At 58.8% G+C, this 13,420-nt stretch overlaps 1 protein-coding gene across 1 annotated transcript; it reads left to right on the forward strand.

Moving 5' to 3' along the window:
- Positions 1-5,496: 5,496 nt before the first annotated feature.
- LOC116824836 (beta-1,3-galactosyltransferase 1-like) lies at positions 5,497-6,588 on the forward strand. Its single transcript, XM_032780442.1, has one exon. The coding sequence runs from the start codon at positions 5,497-5,499 to the stop codon at positions 6,586-6,588; it is 1,092 nt and encodes a 363-aa protein (XP_032636333.1).
- Positions 6,589-13,420: the final 6,832 nt, after the last annotated feature.

Genomic DNA, 13,420 nt, shown 5'->3' on the forward strand with positions numbered 1-13,420 from the left:
TGTGTAATCGCACTGGAAGGCCGTAAAACTCATCCAGGCTCTGAGAGAGTCTTCAAGCTCAGGAGGCTGGTGGGAACTACTCTCTGTAAAATGGGAATGGCTCCTACCTGCCTGCCAAGGGTAAATACGCTACCCACTGCCAGGGGTTCAGAGGCTGTGGCCACAGGGGTTGGACAGTCTGATGATGAAAGGCTAATTAGCGAGCCAGAAGCTGGGAATGGGCGAAGGGGGATGGATCACTTGGTGATCCCCTGTTCTGGTCATTCCCTCTGGGGCACCTGGCATTGGCCACTGTCGGCAGACAGGACACTAGGCTGGATGGGCCTTTGGTCTGACCCAGTCTGGCCATTCCTATGTTCGTAAATAGAAATAGAATCCTCCACTGAGCATGAAACCAAACAGTGCCGCCAACGAAGCAGCAAGGCAGCAGCCAAAGTAGATCGGAATCCAATCATCTAATTAGTACCATGTGCAGGTCCTGAAAAGGAATCCACGATGGTGCATGTCCCGGGGGGCAGATAAACCCAGCTACAGAATGTTACTGAGCGGGTTGAACAGTTTCATACAGAAACCACATTCTGGGGTAGTGTCTAAGCTATAGCATCAAGGCCGCTCGGCCTGCGTCCCCCAGCAGGAGGGCACGGCACGTGGAGTTTGACAGGCTCTTATCAGACCAACAAGACACCTTTATAAGAAGATGGTTCGTTTTCGACCTGTGTCACTGTGAAACTCTTTGGAAAGTTGCATTGTGTATGGGGGAAGTTCAAGGCTCCATTTCAGATCCAGATCACTTCAACTGACACCCGGTGTGTGGGCTCCTCTGTGCTAGTGTGAGAGTTTCAGGACAGAGGGAACCATTAGCTCCTCCGGTCTGAGCGTCAGATACAGCCCTCAGGAGACTAAGCAGTTGAGGGCAGCAACGCCCAGGCAGGGAATGTGATGAGGTGCCTCGTGCTGCAGAGGGAGGCGAACACCCCCCTCCCCCCACTGTCCCCCAGATCATTGAGCTGGGGGGAAATTTCTGCCCCAGATCTAATGATCCGTTTGTGCCTGAGCATGCGAGCGAGAGTCAGCGGCCAGGCTTCTGGACAGGCGTCTCTGGACCGCCTCAGGGCCTGGTGGCCCAGCGCTGCTCTACGGCGCTTCGGAAGATGGTGGCAAACCAGAGCACAGTGGTGCGTCAGGCTCAACTCCTGCCAAGCGACTGGCTGAGCCCCCTCAAGGCGGGTTGTTCTCAAAGTACAGGGCCAACTGGGTCATTTTGCTGCAATTTGGAGCCAGGCTCAGAGCCCCTGGTAGGTCACAGAAGGCAGGAGAGTGACGGAGAGGAAGGAATGAGCCTGCAGAAGCCCCACAGAAATCATGTGGCAGCATCTGTAAAGGGGGGGGGGGGGTCCAGCGAAACACCTCTGCCCTTGTCTTCACGTGACCCCCCTCCCCTCCCTCCTCTCCTGGAGGGCTGGGCTCCGGCTTGGGGAACCAGAGACACGGGAAATTTTCGCTTCCCGGCTCACGTCTGGTGATATTGCCCAGGCCGTCTGAGTGACGCCTGATCAGAGCCTGGGGTTGGGTCATGGCACCATTGGCCATGTGCTGCTGCTGCTGAGCCACATGGCAGAGCCACCCTTGGTCACACGCGCAGCCACCTGGCACTTTCCTTCCTCGTGCCCTCAGCCCATTTCAGCTTCCTGCAGATTGTCACTTACAGGCCGCCCCAAGCTGGGATGCCTGGGGAAACCAACACCCAGTAGTGCATTGCTGGTCCCGGTGCTGGGGGGTGGGCCCCCACTTGTCTCATGGCCTCTTGCCCCCATTGTTTGGTTCTGTGACTGCTTTTCTTGCAAATTATCCTAGGTTATTTTATTAGTAGTATTTATTAGATGTATTACGGTAGAACCCGGGAGCCTCAGCCATGGCCCAGGCTCCATTGTGCTGGGTGCTGTACATTATTTATTAGGTGAAGTACGGTAAAGCCTAGGAGCCCACAACAGAGCAGGGGTCCCTGCCCCACAGAGCCTCCAATTGAAGTCGATGTTACCTAGCTGAGTCCCGCCCCCAGTGTCTCAGCGTCAGGCCAGGGTAGGGGGAAGCAGTGGTGGGGGACGAGCAGTTCATAGAAAAGTGGAAGCGGCTGCTGGGTCGTGGCGAGGTCCCACAGGAAGGATGATGTCGGGGAAGTGGAGGCGCACGGATCAGTGGAGGGGCTGTGCAGGGACGGGGCAGTTCTGGTTCAACCTGACAGTTAAGAGCAGGTTCTGACAGGGAACCCGCGGCCAGGACCCACCTTACCTGGGACATCTGGCCTTAAAAAACTTCTGGGGAAATGCTGCACAGAGAAATACTGGGGGGGAGGGGAAATTGAGTGTGGGGGGCAGAGCTAAAGGGGCGAGAGTGTTTCCCTTCCTCCCCAGCTCGGCCAGGGACTTGCGCTTTAGTTCTGTTCAGGCAGGGCTGCGCAGAGACCTTTGACACGGGTTCCGAAGGCCTGGCTCTCGGGCCACTGGGATAGAGAGGCTGTGGGAGCTAGTGGTTACAGGGCACCTGCACCCTGGTCTTAGCTCCAGGAGGGAGTCAGCTTAGAGCAGGATGGGGCCCAGGAGCCAGGACTCCTGGGTTCTGTGCCCGGAACAGATAGGAGATGGGGCGGGGTGTGGGGTGGTTGCGGAGGAGGGCTGGGAGCCAGGACTCCTGGGTTCTGTGCCCGGAACAGAGCAGAGATGGGGCAGGGTGTGCGGTGGTTGTGGAGGAGGGCTGGGAGCCAGGACTCCTGGGTTCTGTGCCCAGAACAGAGAGTTCTCAACACTGTCACTAGAACTCATGTGTGCTTGGTTCCCGCTCTCACCAGCAGCGCCCCTCTGCACCTGCTTGGTAGGAAGAGGACCTAGTTGGTGGGGCACTGGAGGGGGAGCTAGCCAGGACTCCTGGGTTCTCTCCCTGACTCTGGGAGGGGAGCGGAGTCCATGTTAGAGCAGGGGGGGCCTGGGAGCCAGGACTCCTGGGTTCTGTCCCCAGCTCTGCACTGCCCCGCTGCATGATCTTGGCCTGTTTACCGTCTCCGGTTCCTGTCCCCACACTTGTCTATTTAGACTGTCTCTCATTGTGTCTGTGGAGCACCTAATGTAACGGGGGCCCTGATCTCCGCTGGTGTCTGGGCAGTGCCTGGCGCGACGGGGCCCTGATCTCGGCCGGGGTCTGAGAAGTGCCCGGCATGACAGGGCCCTGATCTCGGCCGGGGTCTGGGCAGGGGCCCAGCACGATGGGGGCCTGATCTCAGTTGGAGTCTGGGCAGTGCCCGGCGCGATGGGGCCCTGATCTTGGCCAGGGTCTGTGCAGCACCCAGTGCGATGGGGCCCTGATCTTGATTGCGGCCTTTCAGTGCTACCATCCTAGTGACATAATAACTCTAATAATTTCCGGGGGTGGGGGGGTTGAGCACTGTAACCTCATGTCCACAGCACAAGCCTCTCTGGGTTGTGCTAAAGCAGCAGCTCCGTTACCAAGTGGCAGTAGTGGACTGTTATCCTGTATGCAGAGCACCCACTAGAGGGGAAATCTCTCTGTCCATCCCCCCATCAGCTGAGTAGTGGAGTCAAATCTGCAGTTCCTTGATCCTCACACCCCTAACCCCTGTGGGGGGCAGCGCATCACACACAAGTGGAAACTGAGTCGTGGCATCACTCAGGAACGCCACGGCAGAGCAGGGCCTTGCCGCTGGTCTCCCAAGTGCTAAGCTAGAGCCCCAGCCACAGGCCCTTCCTTCCTCTGCCCACACAGCACTTTACACCAGTGCACCCTGGGACCTTGCCAGGGCCAGGTTCACGGGGCTGCCAACTGCTGGGCGGGGGGTCCCGGCTCTGGCAACTCCCCTTGGCACAAGCTCTTACAGCCAGTTGGCTCTGGAACAGCACGGCTGCCAAAGGCATCCATCGCCCATGGAGGAAATACCACAGGGCCACAGGAATGCTGCCCAGCAGCCGGTGGGAAGGCCCCGGTGGGAGAGGCAGAGACTCTTCCTTGTTTGCCTGTCCCTGCCCAGCGGAGATCTTCTTGGGCAGGCTGCCTGGCTGCCACACTGCAGACTATTGCCATGGGCTGCCAGCCAAACAGACACAGCAAAGGGAAGGGCCTTCACGCTGCTCACCTAGTGAGTGAACCCAGGAGTCCTGGCTCCCAGCCCCTCCTGCTCTAACCACTAGACCCCACTCCACTCCCAGAGCCAGGATAGAACCCAGGCAGCCTGGAGCCCAGCTCCCAACGTCCCCTCCGCACCCCATTGCCTTGATCCTGTTGCATTCCCGAACAACTCTGGAGAGGCAGAAGATTAAATACATCAGCCAACAGGTTTAGCCGCAGAGCGGCAGGCAAGCGCTGCCCACTCTGCACCACACCAAGCTGTTTACGCTTGGCCGAGGTGTCCCGGTGATAAGCTCTGTGCCAGATCCCCGCATTCGTGTTTGCTCTGGGCACAGGCCCAGACGCTGCTGGACTCTGTTTCCTTCTCAGCAGGCCAAGGGGTGCCCTTGCCAGTCCCGGATCTCCCGCAATCTGAGAATCAACGTTCCAGGATGCTGGGGCCGGATGGAGGCAGCTGGGTCGCTGGGGGTGACTCCCGGAGCTGCCGCAGGAGGGGGCTGGCTGCAAAGCGCTGCCTGTCGAGGGGCACCTGGGGCTGGTCGCTTTGGTCTCACATCCCGGCTTGGTCCCTCCCAGCACCTGCGTCCCAGAAACCAGGAGCCCCCCTGCCCCACCGGGGGTTTTCCAGCCCGTGGTGTGTGTGGAGTGTGAGGTGGTGCTGGTCACTGTGAGACAGGAAACGCTGCTCACCGGCCACTGAGCTGCAGCTGCCTCTGCGGTGGAGCAGCCCGTGTGTGCACCAGCCAGATGGCAACACTGCACACCAGTTTGTGGGTGGTGCTGGGGGACATAACGGCTGGACGGTGTCTCCTGCTGCAGTTGCGAGGGGGCTTTAGGAAGGGCAATGGAATGAGGCAGGTGCAGCCAGGGCAGCAGGGTTAGCAGCGTAAGCCAGGTGGAAGGGCCAGAGGACCCTGTTTGTCATAGCTCACAGGCTTAGAATTAAGCTGCCAATTCAGAGGGGAGAGGCCCCCTACTGAGCCCCCACCCCACTCCCTGCAGCACAGCGCCCCCTAGTGCCAGGCTGGGGCATTGGGGGCAGCACTGACTGCCAGGGGAGAGCGCCCCCTGCTGAGCCCCCTGGTCCCTGCAGCACAGCGCCCCCTAGTGCCAGGCTGGGGCATTGGGGCAGCTGACTGAGTGGCATGCCCCCCTTCCCCTGCAGCACACGGTGATCTCCCATCCAACAGCAGACTCAGCACCCCGGAGATGGGGGTCACAGCCCTAGGGGGCTGGGCTTGCTCCCCGAGGCTCCTGGCCGCTCTTGCTCTAACGCAGACGAGGCCTCCCTCTCTCTAGGTCTGCGCTGTAACGAAGCAGGCGAGGGCCGCGCTTTGCCCCATCCCTGAGAACTCTGCCAGCATGAGGCACAGCTTCCCGTGCAAACTGCTCTTCGCCTGCTTCTCCTGCCTCTTCCTGCTGGTTATCATCGGCCACCAGGACGACCCCAGAACCCCGCAGTGGAGGCTCTTGTATGGACCCCGGGGTGAGCCTGTCTCTGCGGAGCAGCTCCACAGCAGCCCCATCTTCCAGTGGCAAGGCACCGAGGACGAGAGAGCTGGGGACTCCATGCCTGTGCCCGTGCCCAGCCGCCCGCCAGTGTCCACCAGGCACCCGCTGCAGGTCGTCTACCCCTACAGCTACCGCTTCCTTCTGAATGAGCTGGATAAGTGCCAGGAGCGGGCGCCTTTCCTGGTGCTGCTGGTGGTGACGGAGCCCAAGGACATCATGGTGAGGAACGTCATCCGCCAGACCTGGGGCAACGAGAGCACCGTGCCCGGGGTCTCCATGGTGCGGCTCTTCCTGACTGGGGTCCACCCGCTCTTCGGCTCCCCGCTGCAGCGGCTGCTGGAGGAAGAGAGCGCCCTGCACCGTGACATCATCCAGCAGGACTTCCTGGACACCTACAACAACCTGACCCTGAAGACGCTGATGGGCATGGAGTGGGTGAGCAGGCACTGCCCCAATGCCAGCTACGTGATGAAGGCCGACAGCGACATCTTCCTCAACGTGGGCTTCCTCGCCCGGGAGCTGCTGCAGCCCCAGCTGCCGCCCAAGAAGGACTTCATGACGGGGTACATCTACAGGAACACGGGGCCGCTGCGGAGCAAGGCGTACAAGTGGTACGTGCCCCGGGAGGTGTACCCCAACAACACCTACCCCCCATACTGCGGCGGCCCCGGCTACGTGCTTTCTGGAGACCTTGCCAAGAAGGTGTATGGGGCGGCCCAGACCCTCCGGGTCATCAACATGGAGGACGTGTTCATGGGGCTCTGTTTGCACAAGCTGGGCGTCAGCGTGACCAACAGCCCCTGGGGCCTCTTCAACATCGGCAGGCTGGAGTACGAGAAGTGCCAGTTCTCCCAGCTCGTGCTGGTGCATCACTTCGGGCCCAGGGACCTGCTGAGGGTCTGGCCAGACTTCCAGGGCGGGAACAAGACCTGCCCCAGCTAGCGGGATGGGAAAGGAGCTGGGACGTGTGCAGGACCCATGGGCAGAGACGCAGGCGTGGACATGGAGCCTTGTCCAGACTGAGATCCCAGTGTGTACACACACCTGCCGCTGTGTACGCCCCCCCAATGTACACACATGCACCTGCGGCTGTGTCCTCCCCCAACGTACGCTCCCACTACACACACACACACGCATGCCACTAGGTACACCCCGAGTACACACACAATCACCGTGGTGTACACCCCCAATGTACACACATGCACCTGCGGCTGTGTCCACCCCCAACGTACACTCCCACTACACACACACACGCACACACGCATGCCACTAGGTACACCCCGAGTACACACACACACACAATCACCACGGTGTACGCCCCCAATGTACACACACGCACCCACCCCACTATGTCCACCCCCGTTACACCCCCCCACTGTGTATACCCCCAATACATACACACGCCAGTGTATACACCTCCCAATGTACACACACACACACACACACACACACACACCCCGCTGTGTCCACCCCAACGTACACACATGCACTCACCGCACTATGTACACCCCCCACTACACACACACACACACACACACACACACACGCATGCCACTAGGTACACCCCGAGTACACACACACACACAATCACCGCGGTGTACGCCCCCAATGTACACACACACGCACCCACCCCACTGTGTCCACCCCCACTACACACACACACACACACCCCACTGTGTACACCCCCAATACATACACACACCAGTGTATACACCTCCCAATGTACACACACACACACACACACACACACACGCATGCCACTAGGTACACCCCCCCCAATACAGACACACACACACGCCAGTGTATACACCCCTCCCATGTACACACACACACGTGCGAGCGCGCGCGCGCGCGCGCGCCCGTACACCTCATGTACACACACATGCACAATGTATATATACACACCCTTCAGCTCTACCCCTCACTCACCAACTGTACACCTGACACAGACACCGCCCTCCCTGACTGCCATCCACCCCCACCCCGACCCAGCCCGCCTGACCTCAGACACTTTGGCCAGAAACTCAGGCTCCTGGGCAACTGCTCAGGCCTCGTTGGCTGCATAATCTCGGGGCTCTCAGCTGGCCCTCAGCAAATAACCCCACCCCATGCTGGCCCCTCCCCAGCACTGCACACAGGGGCTGACACATGTGCAAACAGCCCCCGCCCTGCGGCTGCCCAGCAACGCCGACACAGGGCTCCCATGGCCAGGCCCTGGCTTTATCGTGGGCTGGTTCGGGTTTTGTATTAAATTACAGATCTCTCTATTTGTAATAAATGGGCTGGTTACGGGCCAGCCAGACTGAGTCCTCCAGCCCTTCATTTCTCTTCCTTGCTAGTTTCCCCGGCTCCTGGCTGGTTCCTTCTGAAATCAGGGTTAAATCGGTTCCCTGCCCCCCCTGCTGCTAGGGCTTCTAAAGCCTTCAATGGAGGGGCCTGAACACCCCTGGGTGGGGGAATCCAGCCCTTCCTGTGCTGCGCAGAACCCAGAAGGGGACCAGGGCTCCAGCTCGGATGAGGTGCTGGGCACCGCAGGCAGCTGACGTAGCCGCTTGCGCCAGGGAGGAGCAGCTGCGCCCAACCCCAGGAGCTGGGGAGGTGTGAGGAACCAACTGCAGCGGGGGGGTTGGGGGGGCTGGAGGGAATCGGGGGGCTGGGGGGATTCTTTGCTACAAAGCCAGGTGCTGCAACCAACCGTCCCGCCAATAGAAAAATAAGGCCTGGCATGCTGCCACCTGTTGGTGACCTTCCACAGCTGCAGGCCTGGGCGTTACGCTGTTCCGGGCAGAAACGATCCCAGGACTGGGCCGAGTCCCCGCACTGACCAACCTCTCGGATCCGAATGGAGCCCGCAGGCAGGGGACTTGCAGTGGCAGGCTAGCCGGGTGGATTCTGCTGCCAGCCGGCTGAGGGAACACGCTGCGCCCCAAGGGACGGAGACCCGATGACAGAGCCAGCAGCAGCCCGGTCTGGGCTACCAGACTTGGCTGCAGAGCGGAGAAAGTGCTTAGCCCTGAGAGCTGTTAGTGACCCCTTCGGCTCCAGGGGGCTGAGCTGGGAACGGCGCTGAGACATACACGGGTGAATTCCCCGAGCCCCCAGTACTCTGCCATTGTCCCATTGGCTAGGCGGGCCTGGCAGAGACAAATACTGAGATGTTGCCCCTCATGTTGAAAGCGGCACCTGCATCCGTTTAATTGGGCTGGAGCCAGAGCTGGGCCCAAGGTACCCGGAGAACCTGAAGCAATCCCGTGTGTCTAGGTCAGAGTCGGGTGTGTGTAAGGGGGTGTCTGGTGACAATTCAGTACCAGACAGGAGCCAGCGAGCGACATCTGTCCCATCCAGGGGTGACACACACGTCCCAGTGAGCTAGCAAACTGCCGACCCCCCATGGGACAGGAGGTTCGCTGGGCGTGTGTGGGAAGGACGGAGCCTGGAACCATTCCAGGATAAGGGGCTCCAGCCAGCGGGAAACCTGGGCCAAGGCAGGGGAGCTGCCCTCCTAAAAGAAAAACAAGTCCCCAATCCCCCCTGGGATGAATCCAGCCCAAGTGCCTGAGACTCGCTGACCTGCAGCCAACATCCCATCCCTGGGAGCCTCTCCCTAGCTTGGCACCGCAGCCTGGCTGCTGCTCCACCGGGGTGGGTAACCCCTCTGCCCAAAGGCACTGCTCTCAGCGCCCCGCGCCCCCCCTTCCCCTCGATGGCCAAAGCTGTTTGCAGACATTAGAGGATTCATCCTCACCGTCCCCACCCCCAGGACAGCACAGACACCTTTGCTTCTCCTCCCCACCCCACTCCCCCCAAACATCAGGCTGGTTAAACCAGAACATCCTGGCACTTCCTCTGTTGCTAGGCAACTCCTGTTCCCTTCTCCCCTGTGCCAGCTGGTTGCCATAGCATCCTCTCCACCCCAACCCCCTTCCTCATGGAGGGCAGTGGCATCACCTCGAAAATGCTGGTCTGGTAGCGGGGAAGGCACGACCTGTCTCCCTCGAATGCACAGCGACAAAGACTGGGTGGTGCATGCTGGGTCCTGGGTTCCCCTCCACAACTCCCCGCTGCTTGCAACTGGGAGATGGGGCAGCGATAAAGGAAGCGGATAATGGGAAAATATTCTGCATCTGCAAAATCCCCCTGACCCAGCTGGAGGGGACCCCGGCTACAGGCCAGCTCTGGGAACTCCCTCAAGTGCAGCAGATCCCTGCAAGGTAGCTCCTCTGCCACTTCCAGCCCCATGTGCAACAGCAGCATGCAGACACGGTCCTGGCTCCCCGTGGGGGGGGGGGGTAAGGGCAGGGGACATGGAGGCAGGTGCAAATCAGGCTGGAGGGTGGGTTGCAGTAAGAACTCAAGTTTCACAAGGGTTGTGCTCAGCTCTCAGGTCCACCCCCTGCTTTTCATTCCAGCCTCAATTCAGAGCCTTTGATTTTCAGGTAGATCCTAGATTCAGAGACTTGAAGGCCAGGAGGGACCATGCCAGATGTAGCCTGACGTGCTTCCAAGAGCTGCGCCCTGTGATTCCAGCAGCCACTGTCACGTGGCTGAGAAAGCAGCCTCCATTCCCCTTTTCAAGTCCCCAAATAATGGAACCCGCCCTCCCCTCCGCTGAGCTGAGGTTGATAGCAACCTCTCCCAATTTGGCCCCGCATGAGCCACGCCAATGAGGAAGAGGAAAAACCCCAACGAGATGCAGGTCTAGGACTGACATCTTGCACACTTCAGGAGCTGTCTCAACCGCCTCCCCAGCCACCGACTCATTGCAAACACAGCTCAAATCTGTGGTGGAGACAGGTGTCTGCTGCACTTCAAATCCTCCTCAGGCCCTGGTTACGACACTTTTGTCTACAAGCACGATGAAAACGGTGGCCATTGCTGGGCTTAACTTTGTTCCCTAAGGCGCCCGGTCTCTCAGCCAAGATGCTGTATGAGATTAAAACAAAGCAAACTGCCAAAGCCAAAAGTCAACTTGTGGTTACTGCCATGCCGTGCGCCAGCCAAGAGCTGATTCCATTCAGTGGTGGGGCCTGGGGAAGCAAGTGACTGCAGCGCTGCCCCCACTTCGCATCTTCCGACAGTCACTGAAAGGACACTTGTGCTCTGCCCACGTACCAAATGTATGATTTATTCTTCACGCAAGGGGGAATTGGTGCAGTGACCGACACATAACCTTGTGTAGTCTTTTGGGAGATGAGTGGATTTACAAATATGCAAAACCACATGGCAGGAGACTGCGACACTGAATGAATCTCTAACGAGAGCAGCTGGACCACCACACAGCCGCCCCCCCAGGGCACAGCTGAGAGCTCTGATTTTCGTGGAGTAAGCGTAAGACCAGCGGTTTCAAAAAAGTACTTCATGTCACTGCTAAAACCAGGCTTCAGTCCCAGGTTTGTTAATTTTTTGCATTTCTATGCCAGGATTTCTCCCAAAGGACGCCCAGAAACAGCATCCGGGGTGGGACACAGCAACTCTCTGAGAGCTGCACAGCTGTTTAGAAGAGAAAGAGAATCCTGTGACAACCGAGGATTGGAGACTGAGGACTCCAAACCTGGACTCAGGTCCCAGCTCAGCCCCTGGCCTGCTGGGTGACCTCAGGCAAACCATGTCCCCGTTCTGTGCCTCAGTTTCCCCATCCGTACAATGGGGATGCTGATAAAGCACTTTGCAAAGGTGGTGAGTAACATCTACTCGTAAGAGCTAGGTGGTGCTAACTGAAACCGTCAGGAGGTGTTCAAGTAGGTAGAGCGCCATCTGCCATGCCAGAATCAAGAACACCAGGGTTATCACCCCAAGCCTTGGGAAAAGGGCCCTGGAACGACCACACACAAGTGCAGCCTCTGACACAAATCTCAGGCAAAAGCCAGCTCTGCTTGATGCAGCGAATAGCTTTCCTGCAGCCACCTTCCCTCCATCCACTTTAGCACCGGGCTCTTTTAAGTGAGCTGCCTGGTTTCAACAAGGGGCACATTTCCATGAATATGCAGCTGGCAAAGCTTGTGCAGATTTATGGAAGGTGCTCAATACACCCACCCCCGTCCCACAAGCCAGCTACAGCTACAGCCTAGCATGGCTAACTCCATCCCTCCCTCCCTGCCCCCCCCCAAGACATGGGGCTATTTCCCCACTTTCTCCCTCCCTAGCTGGTTTTCCAGGATTCCCCACTAATATCCAGTCATAAGAACAGCCACACGGGGTCTGATCAGCCACTCCATCCAGCCCAGTATCCTGTCTTCTCACGGTGGCAGATGCCAGATGAACAGAAGAGGGCCATTACCGAGTGATGTGGCCCGTTGGCCACTCCCAGCTTCTGGCCATCAGAGGCTGCTTTCACTTTTATTCCGGATCCTGCTCTTCTCTCCCGTGAAAGTCAGCCACTCCCCACCCACCAGCTCTCATACCCAACAGCTCCCCGCATCATCTTACCCCTAGGCATAACCTACATGGCTTGGGGAAAGGTCCTTTTCATTTCCTCCCCCTCAGAGCTCCCCAGGCCTGCTTAAGCATTAAGCCCTCCCCTGGTGCATCTTCCCCCACAGCCTGGCTGGAAGCCCACGAGGACCTGCAGCGCGGACCTGCAGCGCGGACAGACGAGGCTCCAGACAGGGGCTCGCAGGCTGTGCCCAACCAGGGCTGAACCAAACATCCAAGCAGATGGGGATTCACTTCTATGAAAACCCACACCAACTTCCCTTTGATTTCTAGCCTGGGCTGAGTGTGCTGCTATCAGCAAGGTGGGTGCTGCATTCCCTTCCCTCCACCACTCAGATGCAGCACCCTGGGGTTCCTTTTCCTGCTGCCCCGGCAAGAGAGCAGGGTGCCCACTGGCAATGCGAGGGGGCCGGCGCTGATTGGCTCTTCTAAGCAGGTTCTGGCTCAGCAGACTATCTAAATCAGCAGCAAGGAGCTCTCCTAGTCTTTCCCACGGCAATTCAGGCAGCAGCAGGTTGCAGAGCCGCCACACTGAGCCACCCGAGGAAGGGGTTATTAGCTGTGCACTGGCCAGGGCACTTGGGCCCGTAGAAGCAAAGGGGAGCAGCTGTACAGGTAGGCTGGAACAGAACCAAGCTGGAAAGCCTCAGCTACACATCAACAGGGCAGTTTTCTTTCCACAGAGGGGGGAGTGCACTGCCCTGTGTTAACCTGCCCACCCATCTGACACTGAATTGCTGGTGCTAGACTCTGGCCCATTCTCCCTCATTGCCCAGCAGCCCGGCTCCCTCGCTGCCTTCACCTGCGACAGACGCCCTGGCCTCACTAGACAGGTTGCCGCACAAAGCTGCGCGGCTGGCGCCTGACAGGCCAGAGGCAGGAGGGACATGAGTCACTGTGTCTGGGTTGCTGCCTGCCTCAGCACCGCTTGCGCAAAGGATGAGTCAAGGCAGAAACGTTCAGCCTTCCCCAAGCTGCTTGACCTACTGGCTCATGTGTTAACAGCCCGCTGCTGTCAAACGGGATGAATACAGCTGGGTAAGCTGGCCCAGCACTGAGGACCGAAATCGATGGGCATGTCAGGGAAAGGGCAGGCAGCAGAGGCTGCCATCTTTCCCAGCACCATAGCTTAGTGATTGATGCGCATTTGGGGGTGAGGAATCTCTCAGAGAAACTGATTTCTGCGTCATCCCAACTGAGCTATTGCAAGTGTCTTGCTAACAGTACAGACCAAGCCTGACTGCCAGAAGAGGTCAAAGCTCGCTGAGTCAGCATGGCCCTGCTGTTTCTGGACAGGGAGCATGAACAGAGGTCGCCAGGGCTGGAGGGGAGAATGAAAACT

This window comes from Chelonoidis abingdonii, chromosome 26 (genome assembly GCF_003597395.2).
Source record: "Chelonoidis abingdonii isolate Lonesome George chromosome 26, CheloAbing_2.0, whole genome shotgun sequence".
Classification (NCBI taxonomy): Eukaryota; Metazoa; Chordata; order Testudines; family Testudinidae; genus Chelonoidis; species Chelonoidis abingdonii.